The sequence below is a fragment of the Ilyonectria robusta genome (genome assembly GCF_021365365.1).
Source record: "Ilyonectria robusta strain PMI_751 chromosome Unknown BGZ61scaffold_63, whole genome shotgun sequence".
NCBI lineage: Eukaryota > Fungi > Ascomycota > Sordariomycetes > Hypocreales > Nectriaceae > Ilyonectria > Ilyonectria robusta.
Window position 1 is genome coordinate 20605 of NW_025764497.1, and position 23058 is coordinate 43662.

Genomic DNA, 23058 nt, shown 5'->3' on the forward strand with positions numbered 1-23058 from the left:
ATTGTTTCCCTCTCTAGCCCCCTGATTGGTGTAATTTATTACCAAAAGTATTGCCGAATGGCTTTGATGCTGCCAATGCTTGTCAATTGTTAAGTTGGATGAGGACAGGGAAATCGCTGGGAACGCCAGACTGAGCACTTTAAGTACATTTTAGCCCAGCACCTTCATTGTTTGCTTGCTGCTTGTTTGCCTGCTTGTTTGTTAGTATGTGCATGTTGGTTATTTGCATTTTTGTATGCTTGGCAGTTTGGGGCGGGGAGCTGATCCTCTCTGTAATGGACGGAGCCCGGTTATGGGACTCTGGATTCTCTGACCCTAGATGGATCGCGTCTTTCGGCTACAGACGATTCCCTCGAGCTGCTGGCTGTGCGCGGCATGTAGCAAAGTTTGCAAACCGGACAAGTGTCGTGCTGTTTCAGGAACCACTTCGTGATACAATTTGAATGGAAGATGTGGCCGCACGGCAAGTGACGGACCGTGTCCCTTTCCTGCAACGTCTGCAAGCAAATGACGCTAGGTGTGGAGTTAGAGCCTAAACACCGGTGGGCCGAGTTTTTGGAAGTCCTTACCAGGGGTGAAAGGTGCTGGACCGGTCAGCGGAGCTCCCCGCATCTTTCGTTTCGGCTTTCCATTTCTTGTAGGTCCGGGTTGGAATTGTTTGGTCTAAGTTTTCAACTGAGAAGAGACCTCTGGCAGCCTCTAGATCCTCCGGATGGACGCCCACTCGTTCGCGTTCCAGTCGCCTTAATAAATACCTGTGGCCTCTGTTAATTGTCGAGTGGGGGAAAAAACGAGTGAGCCCATTGGCGTGCGAGGAGAAACAGACCAAGGAAAGAATACTATTAGAGCTATGACGAACTCTGTGCCGAACAAGATGAGCAGCGAAAGGTATGCCAGCTGTGCAGGTGAGACTCCCTCGTCCGAAGCAGTGGTGTTAGTGCTCATGTTGACGGTCCAATTATCGATGTCTCCATGGTGCATTGAATCTGGACTTTGTCTTGGCATTTCCGTTATGTAACGTGAAAGGCGAGAGAATTCCGCAGCGCCACCCCGCTTTATGTTTTCTGTGAGCTTCGGGCAGATGCGGTCGGCAGTGGACTGACATTTCCAGTTCCTCAGCAGGCCTAGTCGTAGCGTCGATAGGCCAATGGCAACCTGGAGCTGACATTGCCATGACGCCGAGCAGACGTCTCCATCGCCGACACATGCTGTGAAGTGTGCACCCGCCCTTCCTCTCCCCGCACGTGGTGGCAAAGTAACAAAACAAAGCGTTGAAAGCTTAATATCAAGCCCTTAGACTACCTTGATTGGTTGCATCGTGGCCATAGCTCACCGCCACTACAACTGGCCGTCCGTCTCCTTTCTTTGATATTCGGGAGTTGTCATGTGAAAATGGTCTGAGTGCTGCGGACGGGCTTCCAATGGCGGTTCCAGTGGTCGGCATGCGTGACGCCAGTCGTCAAGCCTTGGCCCATCTTGTTGGTCGCGTCGTGGCCACGGCTAACAGCCAGGGTAATTACCCTACTGGATGACCACACGAACGTATATGCCGCCTAATGATGGCTGGTCATCCTTCATATTCCATCATCTTTTCCGCCGAGCTAGCCCACCGTCATGGAATCATCTTTACTTCCTCCGACTCTATCGGACGTTCAAAGAGACCTGGAAAGCAGTTGAACAATACGTAGGGCCATTCGATCGCCGGTTCCGTCATGCAATTGGAGATTATATCATGGTTGCTTTCAACAGTAGTCAGAGAAACGAGGTCGGCACCTATGATCACAAGAAGTCTTGGTACCAAGGAAAACCAATATTCTTCAAGATTCAGTTTTGGGCGCCGTACTTTTCGCCACCAGAGGACAATATACAAATTCCATGGCGATCGATTTGTGACTATGGCGTCCGGCACCCAGATATCGCGCCGGATACTACGTCAAAGGCCATGACCGTGGAATTCTTCCACTACCTGGAAAGCCCGTTCTGCGGACTATGGTGGAAAATCATGTACAAGACGGACCAATTGCTCGATGACAAACCTACAAACCGCAACTTGATCTGCTCCAATATCCTCAAGTACGTTTTGATACTTGCGGGCCCACGATGGCACGCAGACAGTGGGTTGCCCTACGTGTTACCTTGGCACCTCCCACGATGGGACGAAAGGGAGGGTGGGAAAGAGGATTTTTTCCTTCTTCCCATCTCAGCTGGCACTGTCTCGAAGGAGTACGAAGAGACCAAGCACTCGCGACCGACGATATTACTACCTACCCGAAAAAACATAATGTGGCTCCTTGATATCATTGAGTCCTTTCCCGATCTCCCTGAAGATATTCTGGAACAAATTGAATGGATCGGCAAGGCCCTTCATAACGACGGGTACCAATTTGACCTCCATACCCACCTCTATGCTAAGACTGTGGCTACAGTCCAAGACGATCAAGTCAATCCACTTCTTCGACGTTTTCTATCGCAGACAGACCCCCCACAAAAAGTAGCCCAAAGTGGCGAATTCGTTCACGATGCGGATGAGGGGCGAGACGAGGACGTCCTGATAGTACCTGACGATGGTTGTGATGAATCCTCTGACGAGTCCGATTGATGGTGATGGAGAGAATGATCCCTTCGTATTCATGAGTTGACCACAGCCACGCGCGCGCGCTCTCCCCGTTCTCAGTTGACGAACACTGCCTCGAAGAGCCTACGAGCCTTGGAGGCAGTGCAGCCAGCACGGAAGAGTCGACAGAACAGTACCAGAGAGGTTGGAGAATCAATCGCCACGCTGGTGATTCCTGTATGTACAGTATGGCAGCGTCCTTTGGCTTTTCGGTTGTGAGTGCCTTCTGACTGACGTAAATACGGTCTTAGCCGACGAGTTTATCGCCGAGACGAATGACGAGGCTTTCGACGGGGCGCGCGCTCTTGATCTCCTTCAGCGTCGAGTTGTCATCGATTACGGGAGCAAGAAGACAGGATCGAAAGCGGCGAGCGAAGACGATGCATACTACCCTGTGTTCCGACTCGACTTCGTCAGTATCGTCGGCCGGCCACGTCGACCGATCTGTCGGTCCAGTCATTTCTTCGACAACATCACCATATCCCTACGGCACTGGCACGCGCCATATAGTGCGAAGCACGTACAGGGGATCCATTTCGACCTAGGCAGCCGTACCTTCCGCATCGCCACCGGCGCTACTCGAGAGGCCTGGTTCATTGTGATGCACCCGATTCAGAGGGTTTCCGGTGATGGCCCAAATAGTAATCCACATCGACGGCCTGACGCGACACAAACAAGGACTGCTCTCACATACGGTCGTGCTGTAGTGCTTGCATTATACATCAAAGATATCTTCCTCTGCGGAGAGCTTCTTGGCGAAGGGATCGAGCCGAGATGGGCCCTCGGAGGCACGGATACACAAATGATCGCGTTTGATAAATGGGTCATATTTCAGACTTGCTTCATGGAAGGCTGGGATGGACTTGTCGAAAAGCTTTCCGACCCTGGCGACAGTTTCTGGCTGGACTATCAACCTGCCTTCCATGCGTATGACTATAGCGCGAACATCGAGATCGAAGTCACTGAAGAAATAGCGAATCTCGAGCAGGAAACTCTCATCACACCGATGTATCACGACGACATAGAAGATGACAGCGACCGGTCCAACAACGGAGATGACGATGATTGGGGGATGCAGGGACAGGGGCCAGAGGAGGGAGAGGAACACCCCAACGCTGCAGAGGGCAGCCTATTCCTGCCGATAGAGGCTAGCGAGGCCGCTCTACCATCACCATCTCTTCGCCTCAGCCACAGCGAGGAAGGTCATGGCGGGGAGTTCGAGTCATCTGTTGCCGTCGAGACTAGCCGTGTGACTACGTCACACCCACCGAGAGGCGATCATCATTATGAGGGCGAGGAAGGGGAAAGGGGGGACGAATGTGACGAGGACGAGGACGAGGAGCGGCGGCAAGAGGAGAAGTTCGAAAGGTGGATGAGTGGGGCTGAGAACGCCGACATATCCCTTTTGTCTGACGTTGATGAAGGACAGCCGCAACAGGAAAGGGAGGAAGAGGACGAGCTGTCCCGCCAGCATTCGGAAAGGGACAGAGATGTCGAAGATGAACAAAGAGACACATCGTCTCCGAGCACCCCTCCGCCGTCAGCATCATCATCAGGCTACCATGGAGAGCACGATGCTTTGTATGGTGCTGGCTTGAGGCGACTTCGTAAGGCCCTCGAGGCCAAGTACAACCTCGACAACATCAGTTGTGTCTCCTATGCTCTAGCGGTCGACGTCCACTGCACCGCAGCAAGGACGCATCCAGGTGAAGGAGCTGGTCCTGCAGTGTGCATGCTAGGGACGACCCCATACCTAGACTGACTATTTACCCGTCTGTAGACAAACATCCTCGAGCAGTGACAGTCTGCCCTCAAGACTTCATTACAAAATCATGTCCGCATCACAGACTCGATGTCTCCTGCAAACTCGGAGGGTATGAAACGCTTGCACTCCGGACTCTGCTGGCAGGCTTGGATGAGAGTGTGGTGAACGTCGATGTATGACGAGGTACAGTCCGAAATCGTCGAAATTAGCACCTCGCCATTAGCCAGCGGCTTGCTCAGGGATTCCAGAGTGTAGTCGGTGATGAACTGGCTGACACCTAGGCGCTCGAATTGCGGCTTCTGCTTCCGGGTCAAGACCAGTTCGTGACCGACTTTGGTGAACTCTTCGCAGACATAGCGAGCTAAGTCGCCGGAACCAGCGACTACTACACGCCTCGCGTTCATGGAAAGTTCAATTAATGTTGAGATGGCGGAGGTCTGGTAACGGAAACGACGTGCAGAGTGGCCAGAGAGGTGGGTTACTGACAGATCAATGACAATGTCATCGGGCTCATTGCGGCCGACTTGGATGCTAGATTATTTTGATGGCGTTCTCTACAACCGTATCCGCACCAATCAGCTGAGCGACGAGGTCAGCTGAAAGTGCCTCGTCAGCTGTGATTGGTGTGTTCCCAAAAGATTTATCTGCATGGCCTATCCCCCGCAAACTTTCAGGGACTAGCAGGGCTGTGCTGGACATGGCTTGACATGGGTCTTCAGTTGAGGCTGTGGATACCCGCTGAGTGCCACCAGCACCAGGGATCAAGCCAATTGTGACCTCTGGCAATCTGAAGTGCTGCTAGAAGAAACAAACATTAGGTCACGCTAATTATTTTGTGATTCGACGGTCAGCCCAACATTTCCCATTGTATGCCCACGCTGGGCGACCAATCCAAGGTTTTAATTGGTCTTACCATGAGGGCGACCTCAAAGCGACCGCCAAGCTGAACAGGCAAACATGCAAATCGAGAACTTCAACAAAAGGTGGCGTCAACAATACCACTCACCGCCATTCCCTCGATAGCCGCAATGAAAGGCTTGCACACGGCACTCATCCCCGCGCAAAGGTTCCCGAGGTAGCGGCAACACCCGCGGCCTCAGCGTCTAGCGCTGCGATCTCTTTGATATCCGCACTGGCTGTCACAGGGGCCTGTCAGTTCAATTGCCGGGGTCGCCAAGCTTCCGTGGGGCATTTACTGGAAAAACACGTGTTGCTTCCGGTGATGATGATGGCCCGCATAGCCTCATCCGCTGCAGCTAGCGATAGCTTGTCTAGAAAGACTGAGATCAGCTCGCCAAAGAGCGCATTTCGCTTCATGGGTCGGTTGAAGGTGAGGACTTGTACTCCTTCAGCGGGAGTGAAGTCTCGTACCAATTTTTGACTCATGGTCAAGTCCCGAAAGAAGCAAAGAAGAAAGATAGCGTGTAGAATGCTGAGGGGGCACCCGGAGTCAGCTGAGACGTGGAGCCTGGGATGGCTAAATTGCCAATTTGGAGATGACATTTTGAGGATACACCAAGGACCAACTCTTATCGGCCGGTGTTTGTTGGCTCAAATACTTGTGCGACCCCCAAAATTCGGGCTCAGAATGTGACAGGTAGCAAGGCCAGACATGTCTTTGACCGACTCGGCATACGACATGCACACGGCTAGGCGCATACAGCCGGCGGCATTTTGGCGGTGGAGGTTGGTCCGCCGTGTCCGCACTACTAGATTAGGATATGCATGTTGGCGATCTGTCTCTATTGGGTTGAAGCAGGTTACTATTACGGTTAGTGAAGCTCGTCCTGTCTCGGCGGTGACGGGCGGGGTTGTGACTTGTCACAAATGGGCCACACCGAGTAATCTCAACCCCTCTTTGTCCAACTAAAAACGTCACTAATCCCTTCTTATTCCAGCTATCCCGCTTCGTCCGGTTCGTGGCTGAACAGGGGCTGGAGGAACTAGCATTGACAGGAGGGTCCAGCTGACAATCGCCACGCTAGTCGAGGCGTGCGGTTCATGGGCACGCCAGCCATTGTCAATATTACGTTAGTTCAAGTTCAAGAGGCTGCACGTTGTACATCCATGCACGATGCTGCAGTTCCCGGGTGTTGAAGATGTCTATCAAGTCTTCTTGATTCTGGGCTCGTGAGGCTACTATGATCCATGCGGTTAGCATGGCCACTTGGCAGTTACATACACGCTGAACCTTATCCTAGGGTGAGAGGCGTTCCATTCATTAACATTGTCATGTGGCCGGTGTTACTTGCTCCTGTGTTCCACTATCGAGTTAATGGCCCGCCGTGTATGGTACAAAGGCGTGACGACAAGTCCGCATGAGAGAACGAGAAAAGAGAGAGGCTAGGAAGCCATGAGTTACACTACTTAAACCTGGCTTGATGACATTGAAAAAAGTTCTAGCCGATCTTCCCAAGCTTATCTTGTTTGTCTTGATTTTGATACCATCACCGTTAAAACAACAATCTTAATTTCATTTCACCTTGGCCTCTCTAAACAAGAACGAGGCTTCATACTATGCAGAACCTCTCAGAACGGCTTGAGCCCGGCATGGGGCCCATGCCTCTCTCCTTCAGCTACGGGGTGTTGAACACCCCTCGCTTCTCAACAGTCACCGCAGCCTTCCAGCATCATGTAGCCGTGAGGCCTGATGCCATTGCTGCTCGGGACCTCTCAACCCAGCCTCCATCCCAGATCATGTATGGTGAGCTTGCCTCGAGAAGCGCCAGACATGCACGGAAGCTGCAAGGTCTGGGCGTGGTACCAGGACATCGTGTGGGTATCATGTCCGTTCTCAGCTGTCGTGCTCAATATGTGCCTCTTGATGGAACGGTTGTTTCCGATGCAACCCTGATGTTTGTTTTAGAGCAGACCCGAGGGCGTACTGTCTTGGCTTTACGGTCTACCCGTCATCGGCTATCTCAGATTGACGAATCCAACGTTGTCGTCATTCACGATTTGGAATATGTCGATGTTACTCACCAAAATGTTACCAACCTCGTCTGTCAATCACCCGGTGATCTTGGTATCACACCTGGTACACAAGTCGGTCAGGTACTCAATATCAGCTTTAATATAGGTAAGTATTCCAAGGTTGATGTCAGTTGTTCACAGTGTTGACTCATACCATTACAGCCGCATGGGAGATACTCGGTTGTCTTGTGAATAGAGGCACTCTAATCCCTCGTGGCTCAGACTGGCAAAAAGCCTTACAAGAGGTAAGACAGATTGACCACCAGGAATTCATCATAAGTTCACGTCTAATCACGTTGCAGGTCGACGTCCTTATATGTACTCCAAGCATATTGGCCAAATACAACCCTGTGCACTATCCCAATATCAAAGTTGTGGTTACAGCTGGCGAGCTTTCATCCCAACGGTATATTTCACTTGAATCATATATCCTGGTCTAGGTCTGGGTCTGCATACTAATCCTTGCCTAGACTTTCTGATATATGGGCCTCGCACTGCACGTATTACAATTGCTGTGGCCCTTCAGAGACCATCATTGTCAACACCATGCACAAGCACCAAACCTACCAGCCATTGTCTATTGGCGCACCAACACCAAACAATAATATTTCCATACTCAATGATAACAACCAGGCAACCGACATTGGTGAGATTGGCGCCATGTGGGCTGGCGGGTTAGGGCTCACCCGTGGCTACGTCAGTTTGCCAGAGAAGACAGCTGAGAGATACGTTCACGATCCCTTTATTAACGACGAGTAAGTGTATGAGCTATACGAGCGAATGGACCACGTGCTAACTGAGGTAGGTCTAAAATATACAACACGGGGGACCTTTGCAGCTGGAACGTCGATCGGTCCGTTCGCATCCTAGGTCGCGTTGACGATAGAGTCAAAGTCAGGGTAATAATAATTGAAATGCATTGACTACACTTCAGAGACGCTAAGACCCAATTGCAGGGATTCAGAGAGGAGCTTGATGGCGTAGTCGCCTCCATGAACTCCTGTCCAGCCGTCAACCGAGCCGCAGCTCTGCTCGTTGAAGGAGAGATTCATGGTTTTCTCACTCCCAAAGACTGCGATCTTGGGAAGGTGGTAGATCATGTCAAGAGCCGTCAACCATACTACGCCATACCAACTCATTTCGACTTGCTGGACTCATTCCCCATGACTGTCAATGGAAAGATTGACAAGAAAGCCCTCAGAGCTAGAGAGTCCTTGGCTGAGAAGAGCTCTCCCACCGAGGAGAAGACCTCTACAGAAGTCATTGCTTCTCCTAAGCCTGCAGTCATCAGCCACTCGCGATCCGACTCCTCGGCTTCAAGCCTCACACAAGTCAGCTATACCTCCGAAAAGTCAGAAGCTACTGTTGTTAAAGAGAGCATCGACCTCGAAGCAGCGCTTCCTGAAAAGAGGCAAAGTAAACGTATGCGGGGTCTCCGACATCGCATCCTCATTGTGTATCGCCGCTTGTTCACTCTGGTTGGCATCTTCAATATCGCAGCTGCTCTCGCAGTTATTCTCTCTGGTATCCAAAGAGAATGGCTAGGTACAGTTCCAGCGATCAACCTCGCCCTTGCCGTTCTTATTCGACAGGACTTCATCATCAATGCCCTATACACGATAACGTGTAGTATACCCAAGTCCTGGCCACTCGCCATCAGATCTCGGTGCGCCAAGATTTATCACCTTGGTGGCGTTCACTCTGGCGCTGCAATCAGCGCCGGTGCCTGGCTCCTCGCTTCCAATATTGGCAATGTTGTGTGCATGACTTCAAAATGCTCTAACTGGGGCCCTCAGTCGCTGGCTGTAAACATCATCTCTTGGATACTTTTGGCTCTCTTCTTCGTCATGTTTGTGATGGCGTATCCATCAGTCCGAAAAGCACACCATGATTTATTTGAGAAAACGCATCGCTTTGTTGGATGGGGCATGCTTGGTCTCTTTTGGGCCCAAGTGGTTCTTACCCATAATGATACTAAGGACTTAAGCACATCTTTGGGCAGCGCCTGTGTACAATCAGCCTCATTCTGGCTCCTCACTGTTGCCACTGCCAGCATTGCTTTGTCTTGGGTTTTTCTACGAAAGGTGCCTGTTCAAGCAGAAGTCCTCTCTGACCACGCCATTAGACTTCATTTTGACTGTACGGCCCCAGTCAATGGGTCATTTACTCGCTTGTCTAAGCATCCTCTGCTCGAGTGGCATTCCTTTGCCGCCATCCCAGCTCCAGAGCCTGCAAATAGCCGCCCTAAAGGCTATTCCCTCATTATCTCAAATGCAGGCGACTGGACTAAGGCAATGATAAAAGAGGAACTGACTCATATTTGGACCCGTGGAGTTCCTACTTGCGGCGTTATGCGTATCACTACTCTCTTTAACCGCGTTGTCCTGATCGCAACTGGATCTGGCATCGGACCCATGTTAGGCCACATTCAAAGTCCTTCTTGCCCGATACAACTAATTTGGTCAACACCTCGACCAGAGCAAACGTTTGGAAAGGATCTGTGTAACGTTATCAAGGCCCAGATACCTAACGCAGTTATCCATGATACCAATAGATTTGGCCGCCCAGATCTAGTCAAGATGGGTTATCATCTTGTGCAAAGTTTTAAGGCGGAGGCTGTGATTATTATTGCAAATGAGAAGGTTACTAAGAAGGTTGTTTATGGTCTTGAGACTCGGGGTGTTCTTGCATATGGGGCGATCTGGGATAGCTGAGGCGGATTATTGGATTGTTTAAGTGCTTGATTTGTTGTTACAGAGATTATGATCATGCGTGATTGAGAATCACATGCAAACGGTGACCAGGATGAATCCACCCCAAACTAATCAGCCATGGAATTAAATTATTGAGGGACTCATGGATAACCGCCTCTGTGCTTTCGAGCTAAGCACCCTGGTGGTCTCCGTTCGCTCCGTCGCTTCCTCCGTCGCTGGATAGCGCTTTATTGCCCCGGCTCACTTCTTGGTGGCGACACTCGGCTTCAAAGTTCACATCGGAGTCCTTGTCCAACGGATGGAGACTCAGAGCAGGGGTTGCGTCCAAGTCGCCAACCAAGCCTCAGACACTACCCTCTCCGTGATAACCCATCTTCACCGACCCATCAAGCGCTTTCCTCCGAGCCAGCCCTGCCGCCACCTGTTGCTACAGTCTCAAACAACCGACTCCCCTGATCTAACAACAAATAGCTATTTGATCGGCTCTCGAAGCAACAGGCGGGAGCTTAATTAGAAGAGGATAAAAAAAAAAAAGACAATGCAAATTAAGTAAGAACAAAATGTCTTATTACATCTAGACAAATTCAACAATTCATTCATTTAGCCACCTATCTTGTGGGCTGCTATCTTGCTACTATGACTTCCAATCTGGTGTGATACATGGTTTAGGAGGGCATCACGAATACGCGACATCAAAGTACTTTGACAGCGGCTAAAGACACCAACAGAGGGGGGAGCCAGTTCAAAGCGACCTAAACTAAGCCTTTCAAAGCGACAGATGTTAGCAAAGACAATAGGTCGAAATACATAGCGGGAGGGATTCATAGGTTCAGTCTGAGAGTGTCGTTTAAGCCGGAGTGGACATCTAATTTGAGGATATCACCCTAGGAATCTATGACTGAGAAGAACCGTATTTCTTAAAGAAATCTTCCACTGACATCGGCTCCAATTCTTGAAAGCGATCATTCAAAAACCTTCCGTTCAAGTCCAGCCAGCCATTCACCATAGCAAGCCCAGCAGTCTGGTATATGCTGTCAATCATAGCCCTCGGCAAGAAGGCATACCGCTGGACGTTCACCGGCAGTTCAGTACTCTTGCCGGCTTTGAGATCTGCGACCGTGTCATACGAGACGTCGAATTTGCAACCTGTGCCAATCAGCGAAGGGCCGCGACTATGTGACACATTTGGGAAAAAGAAGAGACAACTTTTAGCGCTCTCAGCGAAAGCGACCATCGCGTTTAGAGTGAGCCTGTCTCCGCGGATGACTGAAGCCTCTGGCCACTCCACAAGGTCCAAAGAAGCTGCGACAAATCGAGCTACATCTGTGCTGTGCGTGAGGACGACAGGGTTATTGCCATCACCAGGCACAGTTGCCTTGCGGTTTTCGTGATCAACAACGAGAGATATGACGTTCAATCGCGTGGGTGCCTGGGGAGGCCCGAAGTAGTCCATGAACGTCCCATTGATGAAACGAGTGTACTCCATTGTAGGGACGTCGCGGAGTTTGTTTATAGCTGCTACCTTGTACTCAATCGACGGGAATGGGCAGTTGCTATGTTAGCAAAATTAACTGCTGCAACCTGATTTTGGGGTAGAGGGAATAATACGCCTTGCTAGCTACCATGTAATCGATTCCAAACTCGCTAGGGGCAAATCTGCGCACAGTGGTTGACTTCACGGCTCCCTCAATGAGGTTCAGCTGGGCTTGGCTATCCTCTTCAGTGTTCATGGTAAGACATGAAACCGTGGTGTCTATTACATTGTCCTTGAGCACATCCGCAATATTATCCGGGATGAATAGTCGACGACCAGAACGGTCACCTCGGGTTGCTTCAGGAAAATATCGGTTTCCTGGCGATAGTTAGTTATGCTTCAGGAAGCCAGGATATGGGTCTAGTTCACGACAAATACAAACCTTACGCGACAAGACAAACACATCGTGCTTCTTCAACGCAATGATAGCCTCAACGATAGTGCCACCAAGGCCACCTGTGCCACCTGCAATTGCAACTCGGGTCATGCTCTAGTATTGATAACTCAGGGCTGTGATACTTTGGATGCTGCTAGATGCTAGGAATGTGATGAAATGAACGAGAACTCATCGAGGATATTTTACTTTATACTTATGCTCGGTCACTCTTACAAATGGACTCATCACGGTCATATTCACATGAACGGCAATGGAACTCCTACGAGCCCGAGCATAGCACCAATTACAGGCGTCGGACATAGGACAGGAATTTATCCGTCTTACTGTACATGTCGGCGGTCGGTGAACCAGCAGCCGACACGCCCGGTCCAGCTTCGGCCGAAATGCGGATGTACCATTATCACTTATCCTCCATCAGGAGAAGGCATGAGAACTTCGGCATCGCCTTGACATCCTTGGTCAAGCCAGGCACGGTGCCAAATTCAACCTCCCTATCGCCGACTTTAGCCCCGTCCGAGAGTGTGAATTGTAATAAGTTACAGGTGTTCCTGTCGACGGTCCTGTTTCCTGTCCAAATTGGGTCACGTGTTACATCCTGTGCACGGACTTGTATATGATCGGCTGCATCAACTTGGATGTTTCAAAACACAACACTCTCCTTGACGTGTGGCCAGTAACGCTTTTAGGAGATCAAGACAAAGCTTGGGAAACGGACCTGTAACATAGTAATAATTTCCTATTGGCAGGAAGCCACCGGGCGTAATAAATTGTGTGTGTGTGTATGTAGGAAGTCCTGACACACGTCGGGAATGAGACACTTGAGGTTGCCGGCATGATCAACGACATGCTCATAAGTTGGGAAAAGATGCATCAACAAAACTCCATAGGATAAATAAAGAGTTGTTCAAGAAACAAAGATGGTGAAACACACAACGGTGGTGCTGCCAGAAATAAAACGACGTGTCTTCACTGCCACCCAGATGGAGCCAAAGCAATATGCCGTTCTTTGCCATTAAAAGTAGGGGAATGAGATAACTGCACTCTTTCCTTTGAACCCGCAATCACCTTTTCTCGCCATTTTGCGCTTAGTTTTCCATTATAGTACGTCCACAAGCGCGGCAGAATTTGTACGTCTTAGGCGCAGTAGAGCTTGATGCAATCGGGCAATGGGCGTTCATTGAACACCTCATACTTCCCGCCCTTCTCCGGAGCAAAAAGTCGAAGTCCCCTGTCCTTGGTTTGTGTCCAGGTCAGCCTTTCCTGTGAGGAAAGAGGCGCGTCTCTCTCGATGCACTTTGAGAGTCCATTGACACATTTCTTAGGAAAAGTTCGCGTTGCGAGCTCCATCAGTTGGAGATCGTGTATACCAGCTAAGTCGATCTGAAAATGAGTATGTAGTGCATCCGAATCGTTACGAACGTCGAAGAAAACGTTGGAAATGAGTTCAGATTCCAATATTGCTTTGAGAGTGCGGCCATTTCTCCCGGGTGTCGAAAAACACTTGTCGCGGAGCGTGTATACATAAATCAGATAGGTACGCTTGGCAGGGAGGATGTAAATTTGCAGGATTGAGATAGTGCAGTGTCGAGAAAGGTTGATACCTTCAAGGTCGATAAATATTGATGGTGGCACTGTTGGTAGTCCGTCGAGAGAGTCGACCATTCCTGACAAGGTAGCCGTATTATCCACAAAAACCAGACTAGGCGTATCATCGAGACTGATTTCATCAAGTTGTTTTGTGGCAACCTCCAGACTCCACGCTTTGTTCTTCATGTCCGCGTTCGGGGATGTCGACATAGCGGGTGTTTTTGGTTCTGCCTTGGGTGAGTACATACACATTGATAAGACAACCGAACTCACGACGTGTGTTAACGCCTTGGCAACTTAGGAAGGAACTTGGTGCTAAACAGGCAAGCTTGCCAAAGAATTGGTTCCTGGCACATCTAATAGTAGTTCGGTTACCCCAATTTATGTACGAGCAAGTGGGAACGGCTACCTTAGCAAGCGATGGTTGGTACGTACTGTTAGTACATGCTTTTTCTGGGAGATTCGGGTGGGTCAGTTGTTTAGTATTGCTGGTGACTCCATGACTTTCTTTTCTTGGATGAAGCAACACTATACAGGAAATTTGCCTCCCGCCTTTTCGAATGTGAACCACCTAGTAGCAGCACAGCACTTGCGACTGACGGCACGCATGATTTGAATTCGAACGCCTTCCAACAGCTGGCAGACTGTGATTCGGTCATCTGGAGCGGCATGCCTCCTGCACGGACTGCTATCGGCTGCCAGAGGGATAAGGACCAGCAGATTCAGGCGGGGTGTCTCAGGTATGATACGCACGAGAAACATATGCTCACGAGGATTCGTCCTCTTACAATTGGAAATACAATGCCAGTGGACATCAGAGACAATGCAGCCCAACGGATGTTTCCTGAGGCCCACTCTCAGAGCGGCCCAGGCAGCCTTCTCTGGACTCTGTAGATTTACATGTCTTGGTGAGAAATCTGCGTCGATCAACGAGACGAAAGCCTGGCGTGCGATAAAGAGGCGAGGCCTGACCAGTCATTACTCAACTGCTTCGAAAGATCACATCCCGCACGTAGCGGAAGGCTTGAGTCTCATTGCTCTTGCTGTTATTGACTACGTCCGTAATGGCTTCCGACGGCCGGGATCCTCCAGCACGACATGAATCTGACCTCCACCATTGTCAGCACATTTACCGAGTTTGGTCAGTCATACACTAGTCACACTCATACAATGACAGTATCCCTGACCCTGACGGACAGCGAAGGGAACACCAGTTGAGCACTATATTGGATAATGTAAAAGAAATCCTTATGACCATCTGGCAGTCTTCTTCTCTTATCATATCTTCTCACTGCCCATCGTCACTCGCGCCGTAGGTGTTTGATCATCCAGGCTTGCGATGACTGAACGTCTAGTTATGCGGGAGGCCCACCACACAACTGTCATGATACAGCTGCGCAATTTCGCAAGTCGGCAAACCAGATTCCCCCGGTCTCCCAAAGTCTTCCAGCAGATTCGGTGATATGAGACACATCGGGTGAAAATTATTGGTGAAGAATTGACCCGGGCAATGCTCCTTGTACGATGCAACAAGTACGATGATCCACCAGTGCGAGATTTTACAGGATCCCAAACCACAGCGATTCCCAGCAGAGCCATATAGAGAGGCGACTTAGCTTCCTGCATCAGTGAGGGGGAGGGCATCCATAGCCGAGCCTAACCTAGGAATATAAGTGAGTCAGAAAGTCTGTCAAACAGCGCTCGTTGTACAGCTTGGCCTCCAGTCCAGCGATAATTGACCACGCAAACACGACAACATGAACACAACCGCATCAATTCCAAAGTCCTCTAATTACATAGACCGTTTAGGCTGTCTCGCTCATGTCCCGAGAATATCTGAGGTCTCATGTGTATATCCTTCAACCATCTTCTGCATCGGAACTAGACAGGAAGCGACGGTGTGGGCAGTGTCATCGAGGTAAAAAGACCTTACAATACTGTGTCTACATCTAATGTTGAAAAATGAAGTTTTATAGGACAGAAGCCTCCAAAATGCTGCAGCCTCTGCCTCATTTTTCTCACCGGCTATCCAATCAGCATGCTCGCTTGAGTGTCCTTGTCCCATGCCATGACTTGGCAGTTAGCTATTGGATGGATCTCTGAGCCTTGTCGCCTTTATTTGCTAGCACTGGCAGATATTCGTCTGGCCGTGTGAGATTTTGTGGAATAGGTCGCCAGGGTCGGTCCCATTTCGAATCAATGTCCGTGCCTATGCATTTGAGGCCTCCCAAACATGCATGGCGGCCTGATGCCGGAGCTCGACCAACGTGGTAACGAGAAATCAGACATCCAATTGAGAGATCACCCTCCACAGACCGGAGGGTCGCATGACCCAGCAGCAGGTCGTCATTAACAAGTTTTACGCGGATGCCTCGAGGATGCCTCAAGCAAGACAACGGCATTCCCTCAATAGCGCATCGACAAGCATGAATACTGTACAATACGGCACAGCCTGGAGGCGGTCCAATCTTTGAATCTCAGATCAGATGCGCTGTCTAAGAACCACTGTCTTCCACCCCCATCAAGCCTCCTCTCGACATAATAGACCATGAGAGGTGAACTACGGCCATGAAACATCCCATAGCCAGCATTAGGGTCAAGTGCCAATGGGTTACACTATATTCTCCCTGGGTTCCTCTCAACTTCATGTTTAAAGTGTCGGTGTGACTGGGCCAACAACCCACGTCAAAGTGAGGCATGTGGCGCGGGATATCTATGCAGTCGTATCATCTGTGTAAAATATGTCGGTTGGGCCGTTGCGTCCCAAAGAGTGCATATACAGTAGACGTGGCCCAATGCCGATGATGTAACCTCCACATTACTTTCCGGGGGCGCCGGAGTGTGATACCATACCCTTCATAAAGATGTTGTGGTGTCAATGAACTCAGCCAGTGTTGCTAACAATATAAACAATACGTATATGGCAATGTGGACCCCTCACAATATTATTGTATTGCCAAGTGGTGCGTGTTGTATTACGCCATATGATATTGGCCCATATTGTATAGTATTACGTGGCCCAATCCCCTTGTGCCAACATTTCTTCTCCTTCGGTAAAATACTGCTCATGATGTCATCAAGTCTGCACCACGTAACATGCACTTTCCAAATGCAATACGACTTAGGTAGTCACGCGCCTCAGCCCGAGAACTCAACCAGGGGAACACAGGGAGATACCACAACATTCCTAAGTGTAAGTAAAAATAATGATGCCCGATTTTACCACAAGCTACATGGCCTATTCGTGATTTCCTCTAAGATAACATCCAAATATCTATTGGTATAGATAACAGTCGGTCACATGGACTGCATAATTATGGAGTATCTGTTGATTGTCTCAAATAACTTCTGCATCCGCTGATTTGTACCCGCTCAGAAGGTTCCTTTCACCGGCTGTGGCCGATAAGAATATGCAACAGCGTGTCCGCGATTACGGAGTACAGTTCGAACGATTTGGTCTTGACACCCCAAAGCCCCACAATTGTTTTTTCCATTTCCACGCGTTGGTCTGAGTATTTCACACAAGCAACCCTCAGGGCCTTAGTGATAACCGCTGTAGAGATGCAAAGTATCGCCTTTGATCAATGCTTATGGAAAGGAGACCCTTCATCAGTTAGATAGCAAGAATCCTCTGCTCCCCTCTGTCGGAAAGGGGAGGGAGAAAAGGCGGCGCTGCAGCAGTAGCTAAATTAGGCTAGGCTAGTTTGGCGCTACGTTATCTTGGATTCAAGCTTATTGCATCCCACGCTTATTACCCCGCTCAAATCACTTCTTGATCAACAAGACTTCATTGCAAAAAGCAGGCAACATAGCCAGATTCAGCTTCAATAAACACTCTTCTCATTCTTCATTCTCAATTCTTCACTGTTTGAGCATTCGTAACTATATGCTCAATTATTCTCGCCCTGGAAAGCTTCAAGATGGCTGAACATTCCCACAGAGCAACACTGAGCGCTGCGGATCTCGCAAAAATCGCACGTTCGCCAGCAACTGTGCGGCAGGTACTCGCTTCGGGCACGTTATCTATTGATCAAGAAATCATGGTCAGATCCCAAGTGGCGGACCTTCTCATCCTCCTGCACGAGCGAAGGGCGCAGCATCATCTATTGAGCGATGCCATGCAGCACCTAGACACTATTCTGCGTCGTCTTCCACGAGACTCGCCAGATCGTCCCAAGTACTTGAGTAACCTGTCGTATGCAAAGATGTCGGAATACAAAATGACCAGTTCCCGACACGCTTTGGACGAGGCTGTGTCGTATGGACGACAAGCTAATGAAATGGCAGCGACCATTGACCTCTTCCATTGTGACCTAAACGTGTATCTCGACATACAAAACAACTTGGGGTTCGCGCTCGCTCTACGATACGCTCTGATACAAGACCCCGAGGACCTCGACGGCGCTGTTGCATGCGCAAAAGAGACGTATGACAATGCTTCAAAGGACTCCAAATCGTACAATTTCAGTCTCAATAACCTTGCCTCGCGCCTCCGAATGAGGTATCTTCGAGATCAAAATCCAGATGATATCAACGAAGCACGAAGACTAGCCAATGAACTGAGATCGAGAACGACTGCTGGTACAACTGAGCACGCCGCGGCCGCTGCTCAACTAGGGTTCATCAATGCCGAAAAATTCAAACAGACGGACAAGCTTGAAGACTTAGACGAGGCTCTTAGGTGCTTGAAAAGTGGTCTGCTAGCTCAGGCAAAGAAAAGACTGCTCTGTTTGTTCACTGATCCTGCCGGCAATTACAACGAGGTCCGGGTCGCTTCATCCGCGACTTGCGGCCATTGATCCAGAGGTCCAAGGGGTTCGCTTGAGTACCGGCAGGCTCTCGACGAACGAAAAGTTGATGAGGATTGACTACGGGAACAAGCACGTTAGTGAGCTGAGAGTCTTGACGCCTCAGAACTACTCTCAGGCCCTGCGGCAAGCTTGGGAGATGGATGCACAATCAACGCTCTCGGGGATATATTACAATCGCAACGGCCCGATCTATGATCAGAGTCAACAACGAATCAACCCAGACCTAGTCAAGTCGTGGCTGAATAACTGTGATCACAACCACAGCTTCGCTTGTAACCATCCGCGATCTGGAAAGCGGGCAGAGAATAAAATGCGCCTGACTCTCATTGACGTCAAGGAGGAATGCTTGGTATCTGCCTCCTCAGACGCGAAGTACTTTGCCTTGAGCTACGTCTGGGGCCGGGTGGACATGTCCAAGACACTGAAATCCAACTACGAGGAGCGAAGTCAGCCTCGCTCTTGGCCACGATCCGATTTCCAAAGACCATTAGGGACGCAATGCAATTTATCCAGTCACTTGGAGAGAGATATCTCTGGGTCGATGCCGTTTGCATGGTGCAGGATGACGAGGTCCAGATGGCCGGAGACATTCCAAAAATGGACATTGTCTACGGACAGGCCTTTGCTACCATTGTCGCACTTGAGGGTACTGATGCGGATGCCGGCTTGCCGGGGGTCTGTGCGGGAACAAGAGAGCCTCAGAAGATCACCACTCTCACCATCTCCAACAAGTCACTCGATCTTGATGACGATCCCGACAGCAAAGGTAAGGAGATAATTCGTCTTACAGCGACGCCGCGCCCTTTGCACCTCGCCTTGGAGCTCTCTCAATGGAACACTAGAGGTTGGATCGTGCAAGAACATCTCCTTTCGAGGCGTTGGCTGTACTCTGCGCTAGATGTTGTTTACTTTCAGTGCGGCCAGGAAACGTTGAGTGAAGGAGGCGCTAATGAGGAGTTTGAAGCGCTCACGTTTGACCAAGCGGCTTTGTCAGATAACCACATCTTGGAGAAGGCGAATCGCAACAATCCCCTTTGCAGCCTGGACGTTATTTACGACCTTACGCTATGTGAGCGACTCACTAAGGCTTTCAACACCTACACGAAGCTCGTCGGGACCTACAGCCAACGAAACCTGTCCTTCAAGTCCGACATTCTCAAAGCCTTTGCAGGAATATTTGCAGTGCTCGAGGAACATTTCCACGTCGTGACACTCCATGGACTGCCAGCAGCGGTAATCAGTCACGCCCTTCTTTGGTCGCCTGCGGCAAGAATTCCACGTCGAGGCTCTCAGTTGCCTACAAATTTGACCCTGCCCACCAGCGGCCCTGATCCACAGTTTCCAAGCTGGTCGTGGGTAGGATGGGACGGCCCTGTGGAATATCGGGTATTCGAGCATTCGAAGGGGGAGATGGTCCTGCCAGCCCCACGAGTAAAAGTTTATGACACCATCAACGGCCCCATCAGCGACATTATACAGGGGCAAAAGGGATCCCTTGAGCCCGCACACCAAGCACCCGACAGGACTGGCTCCCCCGATAATGGAAGAGACGACCAGGGGGGCGGAACAGGCAACAGGCCGGACAAAGAAGAGCACCCGAGGGAGCATGTTCTCGCCAAAATGGTCCCTGACCACTTCCGTGGCAGCATCTGGATCGTAGGAGCGCCGCAGGTACCCCAAGACAGAAAGGACCCCCACATCGCGACCAAGCTGCTGCGTTTTACCGCGCGTACTGTTCCCCTCCCAGCATTCCAAGTCATGCCTAATAAGGAATACCTCAGCTGCATGTCCCAAGTCCATGTTCGAAGCTCCCAAGCCGTCCGCCGCATCCAGGACCGTAACGGCAAGCACTGCGGGCTATGGTGGGAGCAGGCTGGGTACGGCTATGTGGGACTGGGCATCAGCCCGGAGGCGGAGAGCAAGATTGACATGCACTAATAGTCTGCACTGCAGTGTGAACTAATCGTCCAGTTAATAGTGCGCACTATTAGGAGCGCTGGACCGTTCAAGTATGCTGTAAGTCTAGGTGCAAACCTTGTTTTCCACAGCTATGATTTTATTAGCTTTTTCAACAGTAACAACTGCCCCATAAATCTTGCCTTAATGTCTATGGAAATCACTGGCGGCCTTCATTATTCAGAACTTCTTTCAAGTTGAAGAGTCTTGGCGCTGAGATAAAAGGAGTGGTCTTCGAGATGAATCAGGTCCTTTCGATCAAGGTCCAGGACGGTGTCGTGCTCGCCACTGTGTCCAACGTTGGCTTTGGCAAGGTTGATGAGGGAGTTAAGGGTGGGATATTCGATCTTGAGCTTGATGGAGTAGACCATTCCCTTGATAGCGGTTTGCAAGTTGTACGGGTTGTTGTACTCGAGGACGAGGATGGCGACGTCGAGGATGATAACAAGAATATTAACCGCAACGAGATGGTATAGCATCCTGGAGGCCTGGGCACCATGGAGAGCTTCTTGCATCTGGAAGGCTTTGTAGGTATACCAAATGTATAGGCCCGAAATAATCATCTCCTGGATGAAAAGGGACACTTGGATCTTCTCGTATACCGGGTAGGCGGTGACGTAGGGACTGGGTTCTAGGGCCAGAATAGCCCGGTACGCGACAATGATCGTAGAGACGTGGCCGATGAAAACGTTAGTAATAATCATGGCCAAGACCAGGCGTAGGATCCTCTTATTATATAAGATAAGGTGTAGCCGTGAATAAAGAACGAGGGAGTGGCCAGTGACCATGGGAACCCCGCCGATCACAGCGATGGTAACCCATGCCGCAGCATTTTTGAGGACGCCAAAGTTCCACATCAGATAACTGATAGTATGGAAAAAGATGCCCCAGGTAGCAAAGAAGAAGCTCCAGAAATAAAGGCCGCTTTTTTGCTTAAATGTAAAAAATATGATGACATTGAGCTCAATGGCGTTGTATAGGGCGATGAAGGATACCATCGCAAGACCGATGGGGCCATCGACCGAGGAGTCGTTCACATAGCCCATGTTGAAGGGCAGATGGAAGACGTCTTGAGAAGTGAGCGATGATGATATCGAGAAACATGAAAGACGGCCAGCTGAGAGAAATAAGAACTTTCATCTTGACACTGATGAGAACCCTGGGAGTCAATGCGCTAGAAATGGGCTGAAGGTTAATGGAAAGCATCGACAGGAGTGAAACCAATCGTAGGGCAGAGTTGTCCAAGGGTTCACCTCCATCAGCACCAGCCCCTTATGGAAACCTGCCCCGGACTGTTGTTGCGTCTGTCGAACTGGTCGATTCACCTCTGTGGGGATTGGGGACGGAACACCACCACACTACAATGGCTCGCGGTGAAGTAGGGTCACCAGTGTTACAGGCCCGCTTTGCTTAGAGCAGTGGGCCGTGAGTCACGTCATGTCCCTACAGAACCTTCTGGACTTTGCCAAGCCCCTCGGCATATCATAGTGGAGGGATCTGACAAAGTCTGCCGTGCACCATCTCAAAGGTATCTCTGCTGCCGACTGTATAGATGAGGTTTGTCGGGTAACGGACCACGTAGGATGATGACGATAACGAAGGAGACGAGAAGAGTAGGATAAGCAATAAAATCAACTCTACTACAGTTGATATAGTTATTGTACAGTAGGAAGAAGACGTTTCTGTCTAACATCGCCAGGGACAAGCACGTCAACACCGATGCGCTCCTGGAGGCCCTCGAGCACAGTAAGATACGCGGCGCGGCCCTCGATATGACCAACCCCAAGCCCCTGCCTGCGGGTCATTCCCTGGCAAAGCGCCGAATGTCTTCATCACTCACATGTCAGCTGGCCGACCCCCAATTATGGCGGGATCGCGGAACCTATGATGGTCTCCGCGGTGCACCATTGTTCGACCAAGTGTCAAGATACTTGTTGAAGTCGTAAACATCACCTCGCTGCCTAATCTTCAGTCTGCTAAAGTATTGGGCCAGTAGATTCATGTTTGCGAGTCCGCAGCGTGGCTTATCTGTGCGCCGGAGCATTGCTCGATTTTAAGTTAATCCCCACAACAATAGTGATTTTTAGTGCTATCTTGGATAGATACTGTTGATCATGATGCTTGCCTGTTGCCCGTATTTCCCTGTTGGCCTCATAGTCGTTTCGTCGGAGACTCCTCCGGCTGATCCGTGCACCCAGCACCTTGATGAAAGTAAGTGTCGCAAGGATAACGCCACATTGGGACAGGGACATTCCAGCAAGCCCCTGCACTGCAGCCACTTACTCCGTAGAGTAAGTTGTCGACTGAGACTAAGTGCGGGAGAGCTTCGTTTGCCGCACTTACCTTAATCATGTCTGGGTATGCCGTAATGCTTGGGAAAGCCTTGTCTAGGGCAATGTAAGGGGCCGTATCAACACTTGAGGCTAACACATTCCTTCCTGCCCAAAAATACCGCAAAATAGGTGGGTAGCTCCAGCCCAAACTTCTGTCGGTTGCTGAAGAGTCAGTTCGCCTACTTCAAAAGCCAGCTGACGCCACCAAGTGTTAGCTCCGCGTAGCCCGGACAATGAAGAAATGATATAAGTTGATGGAGAAACATACCCATTTATGGCACAGATGAATATGGTAGAAAGGTACACGCTTACAAAGGGGCTTCCAATCAGCGGAAGAATTCGGCGGTAGAAATGACCTCGGCCTTTCTGCGCGG

The 23058-nt window shown here is 50.1% G+C and overlaps 10 protein-coding genes across 10 annotated transcripts; 4 read left to right on the forward strand and 6 right to left on the reverse strand.

The window, feature by feature from the left end:
• Positions 1 to 290: 290 nt before the first annotated feature.
• BGZ61DRAFT_373715 (uncharacterized protein) lies at positions 291 to 676 on the reverse strand (the record flags this gene model as incomplete). The annotated part of the gene is made up of 2 exons (XM_046242273.1): positions 291 to 513; positions 570 to 676. Coding segments are annotated over 2 exons (330 nt in total), but the record flags the coding sequence as incomplete, so codon positions are not given.
• An 840-nt stretch (positions 677 to 1516) lies between these two features.
• BGZ61DRAFT_373751 (uncharacterized protein) lies at positions 1517 to 2599 on the forward strand (the record flags this gene model as incomplete). The annotated part of the gene is made up of 1 exon (XM_046242275.1): positions 1517 to 2599. A coding segment is annotated over one exon (1083 nt), but the record flags the coding sequence as incomplete, so codon positions are not given.
• A 38-nt stretch (positions 2600 to 2637) lies between these two features.
• Positions 2638 to 4376, forward strand: BGZ61DRAFT_373774 (uncharacterized protein; the record flags this gene model as incomplete). The annotated part of the gene is made up of 3 exons (XM_046242277.1): positions 2638 to 2800; positions 2866 to 3816; positions 3889 to 4376. Coding segments are annotated over 3 exons (1602 nt in total), but the record flags the coding sequence as incomplete, so codon positions are not given.
• An 83-nt stretch (positions 4377 to 4459) lies between these two features.
• On the reverse strand, positions 4460 to 4771 carry BGZ61DRAFT_313600 (uncharacterized protein; the record flags this gene model as incomplete). Its single annotated transcript, XM_046238842.1, has 1 exon — positions 4460 to 4771. A coding segment is annotated over one exon (312 nt), but the record flags the coding sequence as incomplete, so codon positions are not given.
• Positions 4772 to 5429: 658 nt separating this feature from the next.
• On the reverse strand, positions 5430 to 5765 carry BGZ61DRAFT_541473 (uncharacterized protein; the record flags this gene model as incomplete). Its single annotated transcript, XM_046255049.1, has 2 exons — positions 5430 to 5515; positions 5576 to 5765. 2 exons carry the CDS (start codon positions 5763 to 5765, stop codon positions 5430 to 5432), a joined length of 276 nt encoding a protein of 91 aa, XP_046094248.1.
• Positions 5766 to 6929: 1164 nt separating this feature from the next.
• BGZ61DRAFT_573018 (AMP-binding enzyme) lies at positions 6930 to 10066 on the forward strand (the record flags this gene model as incomplete). The annotated part of the gene is made up of 6 exons (XM_046256116.1): positions 6930 to 7458; positions 7515 to 7597; positions 7655 to 7758; positions 7823 to 8107; positions 8158 to 8251; positions 8309 to 10066. The coding sequence occupies 6 exons, from the start codon at positions 6930 to 6932 to the stop codon at positions 10064 to 10066; spliced, it is 2853 nt and encodes a 950-aa protein (XP_046094249.1).
• Positions 10067 to 10796: 730 nt separating this feature from the next.
• BGZ61DRAFT_467791 (uncharacterized protein) lies at positions 10797 to 12183 on the reverse strand. The gene is made up of 5 exons (XM_046247814.1): positions 11983 to 12183; positions 11874 to 11918; positions 11675 to 11832; positions 11273 to 11619; positions 10797 to 11212 (listed from the first exon to the last, which is right to left on the reverse strand). Exons 1-5 carry the CDS (start codon positions 12085 to 12087, stop codon positions 10959 to 10961), a joined length of 909 nt encoding a protein of 302 aa, XP_046094250.1. The 5' UTR covers positions 12088 to 12183; the 3' UTR covers positions 10797 to 10958.
• Positions 12184 to 12963: 780 nt separating this feature from the next.
• BGZ61DRAFT_500594 (exonuclease) lies at positions 12964 to 13770 on the reverse strand (the record flags this gene model as incomplete). The annotated part of the gene is made up of 2 exons (XM_046251574.1): positions 12964 to 13081; positions 13190 to 13770. 2 exons carry the CDS (start codon positions 13768 to 13770, stop codon positions 12964 to 12966), a joined length of 699 nt encoding a protein of 232 aa, XP_046094251.1.
• Positions 13771 to 17567: 3797 nt separating this feature from the next.
• On the forward strand, positions 17568 to 20394 carry BGZ61DRAFT_524257 (uncharacterized protein). Its single transcript, XM_046252634.1, has 4 exons — positions 17568 to 18265; positions 18420 to 18798; positions 18909 to 19161; positions 19294 to 20394. Exons 1-4 carry the CDS (start codon positions 17625 to 17627, stop codon positions 20331 to 20333), a joined length of 2313 nt encoding a protein of 770 aa, XP_046094252.1. The 5' UTR covers positions 17568 to 17624; the 3' UTR covers positions 20334 to 20394.
• A 117-nt stretch (positions 20395 to 20511) lies between these two features.
• BGZ61DRAFT_500595 (uncharacterized protein) lies at positions 20512 to 21397 on the reverse strand (the record flags this gene model as incomplete). The annotated part of the gene is made up of 2 exons (XM_046251575.1): positions 20512 to 20583; positions 20651 to 21397. 2 exons carry the CDS (start codon positions 21395 to 21397, stop codon positions 20512 to 20514), a joined length of 819 nt encoding a protein of 272 aa, XP_046094253.1.
• Between the last annotated feature and the right edge of the window lie 1661 nt (positions 21398 to 23058).